The sequence below is a fragment of the Stegostoma tigrinum genome, chromosome 4 (genome assembly GCF_030684315.1).
Source record: "Stegostoma tigrinum isolate sSteTig4 chromosome 4, sSteTig4.hap1, whole genome shotgun sequence".
Taxonomy (NCBI): Eukaryota; Metazoa; Chordata; class Chondrichthyes; order Orectolobiformes; family Stegostomatidae; genus Stegostoma; species Stegostoma tigrinum.
In genome coordinates this window covers 56,022,541-56,040,625 of record NC_081357.1, presented here as the reverse complement: position 1 = coordinate 56,040,625, position 18,085 = coordinate 56,022,541, and the positions used below count along the sequence as shown (strand labels likewise).

General features: G+C 42.2%; 1 protein-coding gene across 3 annotated transcripts in view; it reads right to left on the bottom strand.

The window, feature by feature from the left end:
• scara3 (scavenger receptor class A, member 3) overlaps nucleotides 1-18,085 on the bottom strand; it is a 71,423-nt gene that overhangs the window by 46,428 nt on the left and 6,910 nt on the right. For all 3 annotated transcript variants that reach the window (XM_048530910.2, XM_048530908.2, XM_048530909.2), the window contains exon 3: nucleotides 5,346-5,402. In XM_048530910.2, the coding sequence (XP_048386867.1) occupies nucleotides 5,346-5,402 (57 nt within the window). The remainder of the gene's footprint in view (nucleotides 1-5,345; nucleotides 5,403-18,085) is intronic.

Sequence of the window (18,085 nt, the reverse complement as noted above, 5' to 3'; positions counted from 1 at the left end):
GAGTGAGGGAGAGAGGATGGTTCAGGCAACAGTAAGAGTGGCCGAGCATGAGACTTGGTGGGAGGCGTGCTTAGTAGCGGAGAGAGTGAGAGTGAGGTAGAGAGAAGAGTGTGGCACTTACCCTGGCACAGCAGGGTACTGTTCTTGAGCACTGCTGGCTGTTTCTCCAGTCCGGGAAGACCACACTGACACTGGGTGGCACACTCGGACCAGGCTGTGGAGATATTTCCTCCACTTCTGGTCCTCCGGGAAGAGGCCCATAAGACACAGGCGCAAAAGAAGGGCATTTATCCATTGAGTCTGCTCCGCCATTCAATGAGCTCATGGCTGATTTGATAATCAGCAACTATATTTTCCTTCCTTATAGCCATAACCCATGGTTCTCTTCCTGATAAAAAAATTATCTACCTCAGCAATGAATATACTAAAAGATCCAGCCTCTGCAACCCTCTACAGTAAAGAATTCCACAGATTCACTGCCCTCTGAAAGGAAAAAAAAAATTCAATCTCTGTCTTAAATATGATGTGGAGATGTCAGGGGTGGACAAAGTCAGAAGTCACACAACGCCAGGTTAGAGTCCAACAGTATTATTTAAAATTACAAGCTTTCAGAGTCCTGCTCCTTCTAACTCTGCCTTAAATAGATGACCCTTCATTCTGAGATTATGCCCTCTGGTCCTACTCTTCTAGAAGAAAAAACAATCTCTCCTTATCAGCTCTTGTCAACCCCCCTAAAAATCTTAAATGTTTCATTAAGATGTCCTCTGTTATTTTAAATCGCATTCAGTACAAGACCAAGCTACTCAACCTTTCGGCATTAGATATCCCTCCATATCTAGGATCAACCTAGTGTACGTGCTCTGCAATACCTCCACTGTCAGATTATCATTGCTCTCCTAGGGGACCAAAACTGTTCACAGTATTCCAGATGAGATCTGACTGTATAGTTTTAACAAGGCTTTCATACGTTTACTCTATATTCCCTTTGAAATAAAGGCTAACATTCCATTTACCTTCCTTTTTACCCATCGGCCTTGGAGGGGTGTCAGTTAGATCGATTGGCTGGATGGCTGGTTTGCAATACAGAGTAATGCTGACACCATGGGTAAGTGTTCTGCCCCAACTGAGATTACCATGAAGAACTCTTCATCCCTCCCCTCACCTGAGGAGTGTTGGCCCTCAGGTTAAACCATCACCAGTCACTTCTCTCTAAAGCGACAGTAGCCGTCCGGTCTGTTAGGGCTTTGGAACCTGGATGTTACCTTTGGTCATTCATGCACAAGGACTCCAAGTTCCTAACAGCTTCACCCATTCCTCTTTTTGCAGTCACTCGCTCAGTCCTGCTTTCACCCATTCCTCACAGCAGTCATCCCTTTCTACGCATGCCATTGCCAACACACTCAATTGTCTGCTTTATTTCCTTACAGAACATAGCACACAATGTGGCAAGAGGCAGAGGGGTGGTTGGAGTGGGGCAAGAAGAGATCCCTCCCTATCCTGCCCCCTTATCCCCCCTCCAACCGGTTACAGGTACCATCTTGCCCATTGATAATGTATGCTCACTTGCTCGGCTGGGAAGGTAGTCCTGTCCCAGGACAGTGTAGGTGTTAGCAGTGACCTTCCATGGGAATGTGCGCTTCCCGTGACAGTGACTGTTAATAGATGGCCATCCCAACAGCCCCAAGAGTGGCTCTCTGGCTGAGGGTGGGCAGCTAGTCCTGGTGTTCCTGTTGGTGCTGGTGTTGCTGCTTATCTTTTCCTTCTTCTGCAACAATCTCCAAGTAAAGATCTGGAACTTTGTCATTGAGCCTTGGGAAGGTATAAATTCTGCTGACATTGATAAGGAGGAGCTAATTATATCTTACCCTGTCATCGACTGCACTGTAACAGCCGCAGAAGTAAGGAATAATGAACGAATGTGCTACACTGGGGACAAGTTATTAACTTTTCTTTTTAAAGTCAGTGCATATGTTTTGTAGATTTGTAGATTTAGTAGATTCCCTACAGTGTGGAAACAGGCCCTTTGGCCCAACAAGTCCACACCACCCCTAGGAGCATCCCACCCAGACCCATCCCCCTATAACCCACCTAATCTAAACATCCCTGAACACTATGGGCAATTTAGCACGGCCGAGCCACGTAACCTGCACATCTTTGGACTGTGGGAGGAAACCCAAGCAGACACGGGGAGAATGTACAAACTCCACATAGACAGTCGCCCGAGGCGGTAATGAAACCCGGGTCCCTGGCGCTGTGAGCCACCGTGCCCACCCATTTTCTTCCTTATATTTCCTGGCAGACATCTGGAGGTAACTTTAAGAAGAAATCATTTTGCTTAATGCAAGGTTTGGTTTGCATACAGTGGTACAAATCTATTTTTCAAAAGAAAAGGCAGGTTAGAAGGACCATCTGTTTTCAATCAGTTTAAAATGAACTCAGGCATTAAAGCATTCCTGACTATAGTAATTACTGTAGCTTTCTGTAAAATTACTTGACTTGTAAGAGCAAATGCTAACCGCAAAATAACACAACCTTGCAATGAGCATTGATTTTGTTTTTAACACAGCCAGCAAATTTTAAATGTTTTCAGTGAAGCGGACGCGTCTAGGAATTAATTTTTCAAGTTGGCAAGAACTACTATGACTTTTGCCTATTTCAGGTGCAGGGGTTTTGTAGGCTGTAGCGATCTGTCAGTTTACTGGTTTTAGAACTGGGGAATGACTACTGTACGTTATGGCTTCTACGGTCTCATATGTCAGTAGAAGCTCTTTGAAAGCTGTTTTAAGAAAAACACAACAAATTCCATCATTGCTTCATCACAAGTAGGCCTATTTGAAGGTTAACCATTTCCCAGTCAGGAACAGCAGGTTTTACTTGCCTGTTGGGCTGAGTTTTCTGGCAGACTTTGGGTTGCCAACATTAGGAGCAAATGGATATCCATTTGCTGGTGTATTCCTGCAGCAGGCAACCTGCTAATTGGCTGGCTTTGTGTTCACTATCTTATTGAGAATAGAAGGTTGGCCCCAATGGTCTCTGCAGCCCCGAAGGATGCGGAATCTTCTAACACAGTTCATGATCCATGAGATAATGGGAACTGCAGATGCTGGAGAATCCAAGATAATAAAATGTGAGGCTGGATGAACACAGCAGGCCAAGCAGCATCTCAGGAGCACAAAAGCTGACGTTTTGGGCCTAGACCCTTCATCAGAGAGCCATGATCCATGACAGTGTATCAACATGGAGGCCTCCTCACCAACCATACTGAACAGATGCAATGAAACCATCTGAAGGTATGAGGATCATTGAGACTGAAGAAAAACCCCTCTGGAGGACTGAACACTGCCATATTTCTACACTGTAGCTGCTGTCGCTGCAACATGGATCCTTTGCCACTTATGGTCTTCGGAACAGCCTCAAGGAGGGAGCTTTGAATGTCAACACAGCAAAGGAGAGAGGAATAGGGTGGAAGGACTCTGCTAGCAGGAACCACCTCAACTGGCTGGCCATCTCCATGTTGCAGGCAGCTAATCTCACTTCACATTACATTGGGAACTTCTTCATCAGTGAGAGTATATTGGATACTCACATGGCTTCTCACTACATCCCCAAACTCAATCCCTATTGTAAGCCCACCACTAAACACTAGTGCAATCTAGTTTCAGGGCTATTGTAAATGAGGTTGTATGTGACAAAATCTACAAGAAAGCCTGCGCAAAGGTTCTAACAGGGATAGAATTGCTCACATGTGATTCTGAGCTGAGTAAAATTATTATTGCAAACTTGTAAGGAATCCGAAACACATTTCCAAACAAGCAGCAATTATTGATGTGAAGGTAGTTTGACAGGTTCTAGTGAAAAGTTCAGCAGCAGGGAAATGTCGCAGTGTTAGTTTCTGATCTGATTTGATTTTCAAAGGTCTGAACTTTAACTGTTCCAAAATCACATTTGCAGCTGTGTCGTGCAACCCAGGATGATGCAATCCCTAAAGTAACAACTGTCAGGAAATGGCTGAGAACCCTGGGCCCAAATTGCCGGGAAGGACAAAATCTGACGCTGAGGCTATTATTTAACCAAGGCCTCTAGGTGTGCCAGGTTGCCATTCCAGGTTGGCATAATGGTAATCTTACTGGATGAGTAATCTAGAGACATGGGCTAATGCTACAATGAAACAAGTTCAAATCCACCAAGACAGCTAGAGGAATTTAAACTCAGTGACTAATAAATTTGAAATAAATTGCTAGATTCATAAATAATGATTATGGAACCACAAGATTGTCATAAAAACTCGACTGATTCACTAACATCCTTTAGAGAAAGGCATCTGGTACCCTAACCCTATTGGCCTACACTGCAAGCCCACAGAAATGTAGTTGTCTTCCTTGCACCCTGCAATGGGCTAGTCAGCCATTCAGTTTGTAGGTGACTCCTGCCCAAGGGCATTTGAGGATGGTCAATAAGTACTGGCCTTGCCAGTAATGCTCACGTTCCGAGAATGAATTAAAAAAAGAACAGCCATACATTGTTAGCCTAATGGCAACCTTGTAAATGCTGTCAAATATTCTAAAAAATATTTTGTTTCGCCAATGTCCTTTAGCGAAGGAAATCTGTCATCCTTACCTGATCTGTCCTACACGTGACTCCAAACCCGCAGCAATAATGGTGGCCTGTTAATTGTTTTGTGGGCAGCTAGGGATTAGCAATTAATGTTGGGCTACCCGGTGACACTTACGTCCCTTGAATGAATTTAAAAAAGATAAATTTAGTGAAGGATTTAGAGCAACCCTTGTTAAACCTGCAATAAACTTCTGAGGGCCTGGACACTGGCATGACTAACTTAACAGTTTGCTACCTGATGGATCCTGTGGAAGTTATACCGAAAGATAGTTTAAGCTTTAGGAATGAAGTAGAGCAAGGTAATTAAATATCATGTGATGATTTATCTTTACATTCCCACCTCATAGCTTCCTGAGGGAACAAACTGTAATGTTGTACTACATTTCTTTTTCAAATACTGGGCATTGCCACTCTGACAGAAGGATCCAAAGTCTTTGCTAATTTTTAGTACCTCAATAGGCAATTCCCAGTCACGAACGTAGCATTGATACAGATCCATACTACCATGTCGTAAGTGACACTTATTCCAACCCTAGGGGTGAGTCGATGGTTCAAAGGAGCAGATGTGAGTTAAATCCAGCTGCATTCCCCAGACTCTTAAACGGGTGAGTTGCAATTCTGACACCATTTATTTAACTTAACCCTGCTACTAAACAAACTTAAAATATGAAAATTACGATATTATTGTGAAGGAAATGGAAACTAAACATAAAAAAAATGCTTTTACAAACCATTTTGTTCACATCTGAACGAATGCATCTCTTCTTCTTCTCCAGAGAAGTTGTTGTCTAAAATGCAACCATAAAAAATAAAAATAATGTTGAAAGTCTGCATTAAACTCAGCAAATACTGGAAATATTCAGTAGGTCTGGCAGCATCCAAAGAGAAAAGAGTTAACATTTCCAATTAATGACTTTTCATTAGAACTTCTGAATGTTCCTGTTGATTCCCAATCGTATTTTCTCCCATTACATCTGTCATAAGCAAACTTGTTCTTTACATTAAGAGATAACAAGGTGTAGAGCTGGATGCACACAGCAGGCCAAGCAGCATCAGAGGAGCAGGAAGGCTGACATTTCAGGCCTTGACCCTTCTTCATAAAATGAAGAAGGCCCGAAAAGTCAGCTTTCCTGCTCCTCTGATACTGCTTGGCCTGCTGTGTGCATCCAGCTCTACACCTTGTTATCTCAGATTCTCCAGCATCGGCAGTTCCTACTATCTCTTGTTCTTTCCAGTGTTAATTTCTACCTCCTTTGTCATCCAGGGAATTCTGTATTGTTTGCCTTAGCTTTTCTGTTAGAGAAAATATACCTTAACTGCACTTGAATCATCTGCTTTCTGTAGGTGACACATTGTTCAGTTACAGTTTCTCCCGCAAACCACTTATTTCAATGAATCCTACTCAGCTCTGTTCTCTTCCCATTAAAGTCAGCCCTTTGCCAACTGATTACTGCTTCTTACACTACCAATCTCCCAGTCTATATTTGGATAGTTGAAGTTTCCCATTATAACTACACTATAATGTTGGCATTTTTCTATATAATTTCCATGAGATTTGTGCATCTATGTCCTTTCTATTAGTCAACTGTCTACAGACTACACCGAGCAATGTAGTTGCACACTTTTTTATTCTGTAGCTCCATCCAAATTGATGCTGTCCTTGAACCCTCTGAAACATCTTCCTTTTCAACACTGCAATGCTCTCCTTAACCAATACAGCCACCCCTCCTCCTCTTCTTCCACTGCTCGTCCTTCCTGAACAGCTAACACCCCAGGAATATTTAACACCCAGTCACCCACCACCACCACTGTCACAACATCATAATTCCATATTCTGTAACTCTCCAAGCTTATTTGCCATACTCTGCGCACTTACATAGTAAAAGCTAAAGTCACTATAGTCCTTCTTTCATTGAAAAGTGACAACTGGTGGTGGTTTAACCTGAAGGTCACACCAGCTCAGGCAAGCACTTTCACAGTAACCTCAGCCAGTGTGGGAAGTGAACCTGTGCTAGCCGACTGAGCTGAACTAACCCCCATTTACACAAATGCACAATAACTGTTTTGAACTTCGTTTCTTTCTCCTCTATCCCTGTCCACTTATTATTCTCTATGTTAGTGCCATCTATATCCACAAGTATTTTGTACGTCCTGGTATTCTCCTCTACTAGCCTTTCCTGGTGCCCACAAATAGTGCTGAAAATAGTTTTACTTCCTTGATAATGAAGCACCAACCTCACATGGTGTGCAAACATTTTGTTTCAATTCAGCAGGTCACAGGATTTAAAGGGTTACTAGTCTCTTTTGCTAGGGAGGGCCATGAAGTGAATTACAAGGTAGTGTGCAACAATCTGTGTGATAGAAGGTAAGTCCAAGTCACTGTCTGGAATTTTCAGGCCAGCAATGTTTTGTGAGGATACAACTAAGCATGAAGGCAACATTCACTGTGTGGCATCTCCTTTAAGAAAATGTGCCGATACATAAAACACTCAATAACACTATCAGCAAATAAGAACTAGCAGCAGAAGTAGACCATTCAGCATCTTGAACGTTCTCTGTCCTTCAATAAGATCGTGGCTGATTCAGTTTGGCCTTAAATTCACATGACCCTTGACTCCCATTTCAATGAACAATCTGTCCAGCATGAATATATTCATTGACTCCCATTTCTAAATACTAACGATCATAGGAGAAGAAATGCTTCTTCATCTTAATCTTAAATGAGAGGTCCCTAATTTTTAAACTGTGTCCCCTGTTTCAGAGTCCCTCATGGCAGGAAGGATCCTTTCAGCATCATTCCTGTCAAGTCCCCTCAGAATCTCACGTTTCAATAAGATTATCTCTTATTCTTCTAAACTCCAAAAAGTACAAGCCCAAACTGGACAACCTTTCTTCTTAAGTGTTTCCAGTGTAAGTGTAGCTTGATGAAGAATTCTTAAGTAAGTTGGCCATAACTGTACTCGGTACTTTAGTCTCATGGTATAGGTTCACCAATACCGTATATAACTATAACTGTAGAGACATGGCTTACTGAATATGTAGATAAGCAGTGATGTGGCCGTGGCATTAACAGTCATGTGATAGGATTCGACAAAGAAGTTGGATTCTGCACAGCTCAGGGCCTCTGTTCTTTGGCCTACCATTGTATACAATGCAATAGTAGGCATCGTAAAACTATTCCTATGAAATCTGGCCTGAACTTACAGTAAGACCAAAAGAATCCATGAGAATACAGTGAAACAATGACAAGACTTCCCTACTTTTTATATTCTGCCCTTGCAATGAAGGCCAACATTCTATTTGCATTCTTAATTACTTGCTGTATCTACAAAGCTAACATTTTGTGAGTCATGTGCAAGGACAGTCAGATCCCTTTGTACACAGCATTCTATGTCTCTCCATTCAAGTAATACTTTCCTTTTCAATTCTTCTTGCCGGTTGGGACAGACTCACATTTTCCCTATTCACTGCATCGGCCAATTTTTGAACACTCACTTAACCATCTAAACCTCTTCTAAGACTCAAATATCCTTTTCACAACTTTGTCTCCTCCCCATCTTTGTACAACTAGCAAATTTAGCTACAGTATATTTGGTCTCTTCAAAGTCAATAAATAGATGAGTGCCAATGAAAATTGTCATGGCATTGAACTTTTATCCAGGCAACTGCTGAAGTTGGACAGATGTCAGACCTTCATTGATTCACTTATTCCATCATCAAAATGCCTACATCAAATTCAGCTTCAATAAGGTTTTCCGTTTATCAGTGTTACTTGCCCAACAAAACATGTAATCGTTGAATGCACTTATGTCACCCCTGTTCAGAACAGGGGACACATTTTTAAGGTGACAGGAGAGAGATTTTAAAAAAAGACGAGGGGCAATTGTTTTTTCAACATAGAGGGTGGTTCACGTGTGGAATGAACTTCCTGAGGAAATGGTGGATGCGAGTACAATTACAACATTTAAAAGACATTTGGATAAGTACATGAATAGGAAAGGTTTGGAGGGATATGGGCCATGAACAGCCAGGTGGGACTAGTTCAGTTCGAGATTACATTCCACATGGACTGGTTGGAGCAAAGGGTCTGTTTCCATGCTGTGACTCCATTATTCCTATGTAAAAATATAACTGAAAATTTACCCTATTAACAAATAAGAAGTATGTGAGCACCAGTGTGGAGAATAATACAAATCCAATGCCATTTTTGGCAGAAGCTTTTCAACGTTTTTATTTTTGGGAGAAGTTCAGTGTGTTCCCATTTTCAAAACAGTTCCTACTGCAAACATTTAGCCACTCACATTCAACAGTAGTACACGCCTTCAGCATATACACGTTCAGCAGATAACTGGGAATATTTAGCGTGACCATTTGGGGTAGGTCAAGAACTTAAGAACAGACCCCTGGTGCAGGTGGACCCCTCACTTGAGGCCTGTCATTAAATCCTGCAGATAATCATTGAACAAACATGATCACTGGAGTAGGCAAATCCTTGTACTAGCCATGCTCTTCCTTCTTTGTCCTGTATTCACCCAGCTGTGAAAATTGTTGGGGTACGGCAGTGAGAACGCCACGAGTGTCTCTACGCAGCAGGGGTAAGGAACTGGCTCAGAATTCTCTGGTGCAAGGATATTCATTATATTTGTAGTGAACTGAAACGGGCAAAAAACTGCTGAGAGCCTTGATCTCAAAGTCGTTTTGCACTAGAGAATACAGGAGAGTTACACTAATTTTGGTTTGTGTCACTGCAGATGTCACTGGTGTTGCTATGACAACACTCTGTGTAAGCAACAGAACTTTGTTTGATCTGTGTCCCCTAGTATTGCAATAAGGCCAATGATCATGTGGAAACAGACCTCAGAAAATGCCTGGTTAGGTGACAAGAACACTTACTTTTCATCAGTTTGGACTGTGTCACACCTGAATTCCCTTTACAAACCCACTAAACTAAGGTCTCAAGATTCGAGTATCTAGATGAGTGCTTGAAGTGTGCGGTGATTGTGCTGCAGGATACTATGAATGGTGGCTATATTGGACATTGTGTTTCTCTGTGAAGAGGACAAACTTTGACAGGAGTATAAACGTCAACCGACTAAAGCCGTGTAATACCATCAGTCGCTGCTGCCTTCAGTGCACATGCCTCCATAAATGTCTTTCGGTAGGACGTTGTAAAGTGTTAGCATTTCAATTATCATTAGTTTAGTTGCATTCTCTCTGAATGTGGCATCCTTAAACACTATGCATCCATTCGTGATGAGTGAACAACATCTTGTCCCACTGGTTAAAGAGTTCTGCTTACAAATTACAAAGGCGTATAGTGCTTGGGCAAGGTAAAGAATGATCATCTTGTTGGGCACACTGTTCACGGTGCTGATGGTTAGCATTCAGTATCAGCACCATAAATCACCTTCATTCCAGAGTCAGGGAGTTTAAAAAAAGGTCACTTGTACAATAATAGGCAGTACATACCATGTTACTCCTGGCACATTATGGAGAACTGGGTGTGAGGAGTCGTGATGACTAGCTGACAACAACGATAAAATCTGTAGCATATAAAGACCCCAAAGCACTTCTTGCTAGATATTGAATCTAGATCTCAGGCGGACTGCGCACCTACTGACTGAAAGTTCTGTTTCCGGTCTCTCATTGTGTATTGGTGGCTGATCTTCTGCTGGGACTAAGAGTATTTCTGAAGTGTGATTTAGCGGTCTATAAAATAACGCTGAAACGTAAATCAAACGCATTCTATTCTGCACCAGGCTCAGCATCATATCCCGTCTACATCCAACAAAAAGAGAATTTACCTAAACAGTATTCCATTTTCACAATATACAAGGGCCACAGCACATTTTCTTGCAATGTTTAGTGACAACTCCACATCACTCAGACATTACAGGTTTTCTATATTTTTAAAGAAATTAAAACCTCTCTCTATGATTACTAAAAAGGCCAAGGGTACAGCCATGACACTTCTTCTGAGGCAAAGCCATAGGACTGAGGATGAATTTCTTCCAAAGGTGTGGATCTGAGGTGAGTAAACAGTTCTGTGCTGTGTGTGTGTGTGTGTGTGTGTGTGTGTGTCTGTGTGTGTGTGTGTGTGTGTGTGTGTGTGTGTGTGTGTGTCTGCGCGAGGGAGTGCGAGATGACTCAGTAGGAAGTTGCATTTTTTTTGACAACATCCTTGAAGCATTTTCTCTGCCCTCATGGTAGACACTTGCCATGACAAAGCTCTTTGCAGAGTACTTGTTTAAGGTGTCTGTATGCCTGGCATAAGACTATGTGGCTCCACCATTACAGTAGATTAACCACAACCAGTGCCATAATACTGGAAGTGTTGGCCTGAGAGAGAACACTGAGATAACAGTGCTTATCCTGTCACTGAATTTGTAGGATTTTGCGAACGCATCATTGTTGACATTTCTCCAGGCATTTAAGGTGTCTACTGTTCATTGTTCATGTATCCACTGCATTCAGAACAGCATACAAGTTCTGTAGCTGATGAGATGGTTTCGCGGTCCTACTCATAAAACATGTCCATTTGTGCTCCAATAAAAGTAAAGTTACGCAGATGCTGGAGAACTTTAATAAAACAAGGAAAGTGCTAGAGGAGCTCAGCAAGTTTGGCAGCAGCTGTGAAGGGAAAAATAGATTTAACGTTTGGGGTCAAATATGACTCTTCTTCAGCATTTGCTTGTTCTCCAAGTCATTTACCGATTGGATTAATTGAACCATTGAGAAAAATTATGTACAGAACCCCGAACTTGAAATTAGTGAAAGAGATTATTCATAAGATAGGATTTATGTATTTCTTACTAATTAAGACCTTTGAGAAAACTGAAGCTCAATTTTGCAACAATGGCAAATAAAAAGACCCATGCTGCAGACTATTTTAAGTTTTCCAATAGTAGTCTTTCCCCCTATTCTGAGTAGAGAGTGGCATTCAGATAGCATTCACAGAGACCTCAGCTTGTAGCAGCCAACTTATAACAAGAAACAGGAATTCCAGAGCAACAGCTGCTCTTAAAGGCTGGATTTGCCTTTAAAGAGAAAGCTGTTATGTCCATAGAAACACGTAGCAACATTGCTCCTTTGATGTTGAGGAGTTGTGTTGCAGAAGGTACATCAAGGGAGGATAGCGTTATTTGAAACTGAAGCATACTCATCTGCAAAAAGCTGCACAGAAGGAGGTAACTGACCAAGTTCCTGCAATTCTTTCATATCTCGCTTCATATAAAAAGGTCTGATGGTTCCAGAAGCAAAACAAAACAGTCCCACAATTATTCATAATGTTACGGTGGGGTTCCATCAAGCATGGCCCACACTTCAGTCTCAAACCTTGGAAGATACAATATCAAACAATGCACATAGACCATGACTGTACCAAAGGTAGATTTTCTAGCATTAGAGGTGTCAACTAAGGAATTACTAACACTTATTAAGATTAATGAGGATTCTTAGTATAATCAGCATCATGGAAGGAAATATTTGGTCTGCTCTGCTAACTACTAATCTTTGCCTTAAATAAAATAAATTTCAGCCATTTGTATTATATCCCCGAAGTTTCTGTGAGAATTAGTGAAAATTTTCACTCAATTCCCATTGATTTCAATTTGGCAAGGATTCCACATTAAATTTGATCAAATACTACCTTGAAGTCAACCTAATCACTCTCACTTCTGTTCAAGTTCGGCTCTTTTGTCCACCTTTGTCCAAGCTTCCATAGGCTTAGAAACTGAATGGTCCAGATAGAATCTCAATTGAGCATCAATGAGCAGGTTATGGCTGAGCACATCCTGCTTGGCAATACTGTTGATGAGACCTTCAAAAGAGCAGTCATTAGCAAGAATGGATTTGTCCCACTTTGTCTGCACAGGACAGCCCTGGGCAATTTTCCAAAATTGGGTACATTCTACTGACAGTGGTGGTGGAAAAAAATGGTGAGAGGTGTGATTAGTTCAAGGGCAATCTTGCGAATTATTATTGGCTTATTATCAGAGTCTACAGCCTTTGTTGTGTCTGGTATTTTCAACAGTTTTTTGATAAACATGGAGTAAATCAAATTGACTGAAGAGTGGTGTCTGTGTTCTGCGGATCTCAAGAAGAGGCTGTGATGGGTCATCCACTCAGCACATCTGGTTGAAGAGGATGCAAATGCTTCAACCTAGTCTTTTGTATTATTGTTCTTACCCTCTAATTGAGAATGGGGAAATTTATGTCATCTGCTGCTTCTGTTAGTTCCTAAATTGCCCACCACCATCCACAACTAGTTTTGTCAGGCCTACATTTGATCAATTGGTTGTGGGGCTGCATTGTTGTGTCCTCCCGATGCTAAACATTTATGAATCTGTCAATATTTTATAAAACTGTGTTGCCAGTAAAGCCGTAACTAACAAGAATGGCTAGGGTTTGCAGCAGTTTGGTAAATATCTCTCCTAATTTGGTCTAGACATTAACTTCAGCTCAGAGGTAGCAAACCTGCATTTAAATCAGGAGGCTGTGAGTTCCTTTCTCACACAAAGAGGCTTAAGTACATAAATTAGGCTGTTTCTCCTTAGCAGTATGAAGGAGTTCTAAGTGATCAGGGCCACTCTCCATATATGCACAATCAGCTTTACATAATGCTGGCAGTCTGCAGCTACCCTTCATGATCCCTGTCAAGTGATTTAGACATGTTACTGAGGTTACTGCGGGGAACCTGGCGGTCCTAGTGGTTGGGGCTATGTGTGATCGCTGACCACAAAGAGTGCCAAGATGCTGGTGACAAATGGAGATCCAGAGGAGCAAGTGGCAAGCTGGAGACACTAGGTAACCACTGACTTCCATGTCTGGGAGAGTGCCTTTTAGGTCCTGTCTGGCAGATGGGAGAATGGGTATGTGTATATCAATGATGTAGATGTTTGAAAATAGGCCTCTCACCACTCACTGGTCAGAATCTCAACCCTCCTTTCAGTATCTGATTAGAAAAGGAGACTTTTTGCGCTTGATGTTAACAGGCTCCTCATTGGCAATTGATGATTCTTCCAACTTTTTCACCAATGGTTACGTTATTCACGGCTGGGAAGATTCTGCCTTTCGATTCTACTCTCCTGCCTGTGCAGAGGTGGCTGTTCTTTACTAGCACCGACTATTGTTCTTTACTAGTTGAAATGATTATTAAAATTAGGATCGGCCTGAGAAAACTTAGGTGCAGGTCCCCATCACTCCAAGAGGCTGGATATTAGAGTGTCCCTTAAAGTGGTTCTTGAGCAACTCCCAGCAGGGGATTGTGGTCTTGAACAAAAAGCCAGTGAATAAGATTCCAATGGGCTACAGAATTAGTCTGAATTGTCTACGTTTAATTTTAATTTATATTAGCATAATTGTAGTTTGAACAAAATGAGAAAACATTAAAATTTAAAAGCATAATTTTTGAATAGTGCTGGCAGTGACAAACCACACCAGCGAACAGCACATGTTGGAAAGTTGTAGGCTCCTTGTCATTAGTCCATGGTAAATTCAGTTCTTGTATTTCTGTGATTTTGCTTCACATAAAGTTATCTTCCAATAAGATTCCAGACTTCACACTTCTTCTAAAATTGTATCTGTTTCAAAATTCTGCATATAGTTCAAACATGTTATCAGTGGAATGAGTTGCATTGTACATCAAATGACTGGAAGCCACAGTACGGCTTTAATTTGAAATCTGGATTACATTTCCAAATCCAAGAAAAATCTCCTCTGAACTAGATATCTGGTGGTAATAATTGCAAGGCTTTAACTGGTTGCTAAATTAAACTCTCTACTCCAAATACCTTCTTCCTTCATTTTTGCCCTATGCCTTACACAGGGCAGGAATTCCTTTTAATAAACAATATTTGATCCTAAACTTCTAGTGGGGTCCTATGTTTCAGAAATGAGTTAGAAAACTGAAAATATCACCGCTGTGCCAAATTTGGTTCATGCCATTTTCACTGTATATCCTTCCTGCTCCTATCAGATGAATGGGCAATTGGAGCCTTGTTAACAGTAAATAAGGATTTTGCCAGTCACTTCCTGTTTCCTAATGCAATGGGGGAAGTGTGGGGCAAGAGATGATGGACAGGAGGTAGTGGGGGGGGGAGGTGCAAACCTTTAACAACCTGGAGGGAGCCAACCAGCAAAAGGCTGGGTGATGGTCAGTAGACAACTACATGTGCTCCCTGTCTATCCAAGCCATCTTGTGCAGTAAATTCCACGATATTCCCCCAACACCTCCCTGCCACCAACATTTTGACCGTGGCATTTTGCCAGCCTGTTTTCCACAGGTAATGTGTCTCCATGCCACCAGTCTAAATTCTAATGAGTGACTGTTAACCCATGGGTCAGATCCAAGACTGAGACAGTCTGGGCTCCTATTTTCTGTCCACAAAGTGAAAATTCAGACCAAAACTGCAGAATTACACCAATGACTGTATAGGTATCAACAGATTTACAGTATCAATTGCAGCACGTTGAAAGTAGTTTTTGACAATAGCTTCTCATTTGGGGACGTGTAAATAAAGTTAGTTTAATAATTGCTGTGTGCTGTTGATCATGTGATAGTTTTGGTACAATAAAACAACATAAAGATGATGTGGAAAAAGATGGGCAGAATGGCGCCACAGAAAATTGGGCAGTATGGTGGCTCAGTGGTTAGTACTGCTATGTCACAGTGCAAAGGGCCCAGGTTCGATTCTACTATTGGTGTGGAGTTTACACAGTCTCCCCATGCCTGTGTGGGTTTCCTTTGGATGCTCCATTTTCCTCAAGCAGACCAAAGATGTTGGGTGCATCGGCCATGCTAAATTGCCCATAGTGTCCAGGGATGTGCAGGCTAGTTGGATTAGCTATGGGAAATGCAGGGGTTACAGAGATGGGGTGAGTCTGGGTGGGATATTCTTTAGAGGGTCAGAATGGATGTGATGGGTGGAAGGGCCTGCTGGCAGTTTCACGTAGTTAAATTATTTGAAAGAGGAGGTCTGATAAAAATGAGGCACAGGTTCATAGTTCCTTGAAGTTGGCTAGTGAGAAAGCTGATCGGCGCGCTTGCCTGTGTTGACTTGCTAGCTGAGCTGGCTTGTTTTCATTCAGATGTTTCAGCGCCACGCTAGGTAACATCATCAGATAGACCTCCGATGGAGCGATGTTGTTCTACTCCATTTGGAATTTATACTGCCCGGTCCGTTATGGTGAGTGTTGTCATTTCTGGTTTTGATCTGTATGGGTTTCTACATAGTACATAGAACATTATAGCACAGTACAGGCCCTTCGGCCCTCGATGATGTGCTGACCTGTCATACCAATCTCAAGCCCATCTAACCTACACCATTCCATGTACGTCCATATGCTTGTCCAATGACGACTTAAATGTACCTAAAGTTGGCGAATCTACTACTGTTGCAGGCAAAGCGTTCCATTGCCTTACTACTCTCTGAGTAAAGAAACTACCTCTGACATCTGTCCTATATCTTTCACCCCTCAATTTAAAGCTATGCCCCCTCGTGCTCGCCGTCACCATCCTAGGAAAAAGGCTCTCCCTATCCACCCTATCTAACCCTCTGATTATTTCATATGTTTCAATGAAGTCACCTCTCAACCTTCTTCTCTCTAATGAAAACAGCCTCAAGTCCCTCAGCCTTTCCTTGTAAGACCTTCCCTCCATACCAGGCAACATCCTAGTAAATCTCCTCTGCACCCTTTCCAAAGCTTCCACATCCTTTTTATAATGCGGTGACCAGAAGTGTACACAATTCTCCAAGTGCGGCCGCACCAGAGTTTTGTACAGCTTCACCATAACCTCTTGGTTCCGGAACTCGATCCCTCTATTAATAAAAGCTAAAACACTGTATGCCTTCTTAACAGCCCTGTCAACCTGGGTGGCAACTTTCAAGGATCTGTGTACATGGACACCAAGATCTCTCTGCTCATCTACACTGCTAAGAATCTTACCATTAGCCCTGTACTTTGCATTCCGGTTACTCCTACCAAAGTGCATCACCTCACACTTGTCTGCATTAAACTCCATTTGCCACCTCTCAGCCCAGCTCTGCAGCTTATCTATGTCTCTCTGCAACCTACAGCATCCTTCGTCACTATCCACAACTCCACCGACCTTAGTGTCGTCTGCAAATTTACTAACCCATCCTTCTATGCCCTCATCCAGGTCATTTATAAAAATGACAAACAGCAGTAGACCCAACACCGACCCTTGCGGTACACCACTAGTAACTGGTCTCCAGGATGAACATTTCCCATCAACTACCACCCTCTGTCTTCTTTCAGCAAGCCAATTTCCGATCCAAACTGCTATATCTCCCACAGTTCCATTCCAACGCATTTTGTACAATAGCCTATTGTGGGGAACCTTATCGAACGCCTTGCTGAAATCCATGTACACCACATCAACCGGTTTACTCTCATCTACCTGTTTGGTCACCTTCTCAAAGAACTCAGTAAGTTTTGTGAGGCACGACCTTCCCTTCACAAAAGATCAAAACTGGAAATGACAGCACTCACCATAACAGCCCAGACAGTATAAATTCCAAGCGGAGTAGAACGTCGCTTCATCAGAGGTCTCACTGATGATGCCACCTAGCATGGGGACGAAATGCCTGAACAAAAACAAGCCAGCTCGGCGAGCAAGTCAGTAACCTCATCCTCAACTCCAGCTACAGATCTTTGCTAAAACTTTAAAGTGCTTGCCTTTAATGGTCAGTGCACTGAGTATAGGAGTTGGGAGTTCATGCTGTGGCTGTGGATATAGACAGGGCACTTTCAGAATACTGCATTCAATTGTGCTCCAGGTTATAGGAAAGAATGTTGTGAATCTTGAAAGGGTTCAGAAAAGATTTACAAGAATGTTACCAGGATTGAAGGCTTTGAGCCATAAAGAGAGGCTGAATAGGCTGGGGTCATTTTCCCTGGAGCGTCAGAGGCTGAGGGTTGACATTTATAGAGGTTTATAAAACCAGATGGGCCATGGATAGGGTGAACAGTCAAGGTCTTTTTCCCAGGGTAGGAAACAGGGCATAGGTTTAAGCTGACAGAGGAAATATTTAAAAAGGAACTCCAACAGGCAACTTTTTCATGCACAGGGTGGTGCGTGTGTTGAATGAGCTGCCAGAGGAAGTGCTGGAGGCTGGTACAATTACAACATTTAAAAGACATCTGGACAAGGACATGAATATGAAGGATTTAGAGGGATATGGGCCAAATGCGAGTAAATGGGACTACATTAATTTAAGATATCTGGTCAGCATGGACGAGTTGGGCTGAAAGATCTGTTTCTATGCTGTACATCTCTATGACAGTATGATAAACCTCCTATAGGCCAAATTCTTCCTATAGTCTCAAGTGAAAGACAGAAAGGAACTGAAGGATTTCCAGCATCGTACTGCCCAATAAAAAGCTGGCAAGGATCTTCCAAATCAATCTATATCACAGTCCCCATCATTAATTTCAGCTGGTAGTCAAA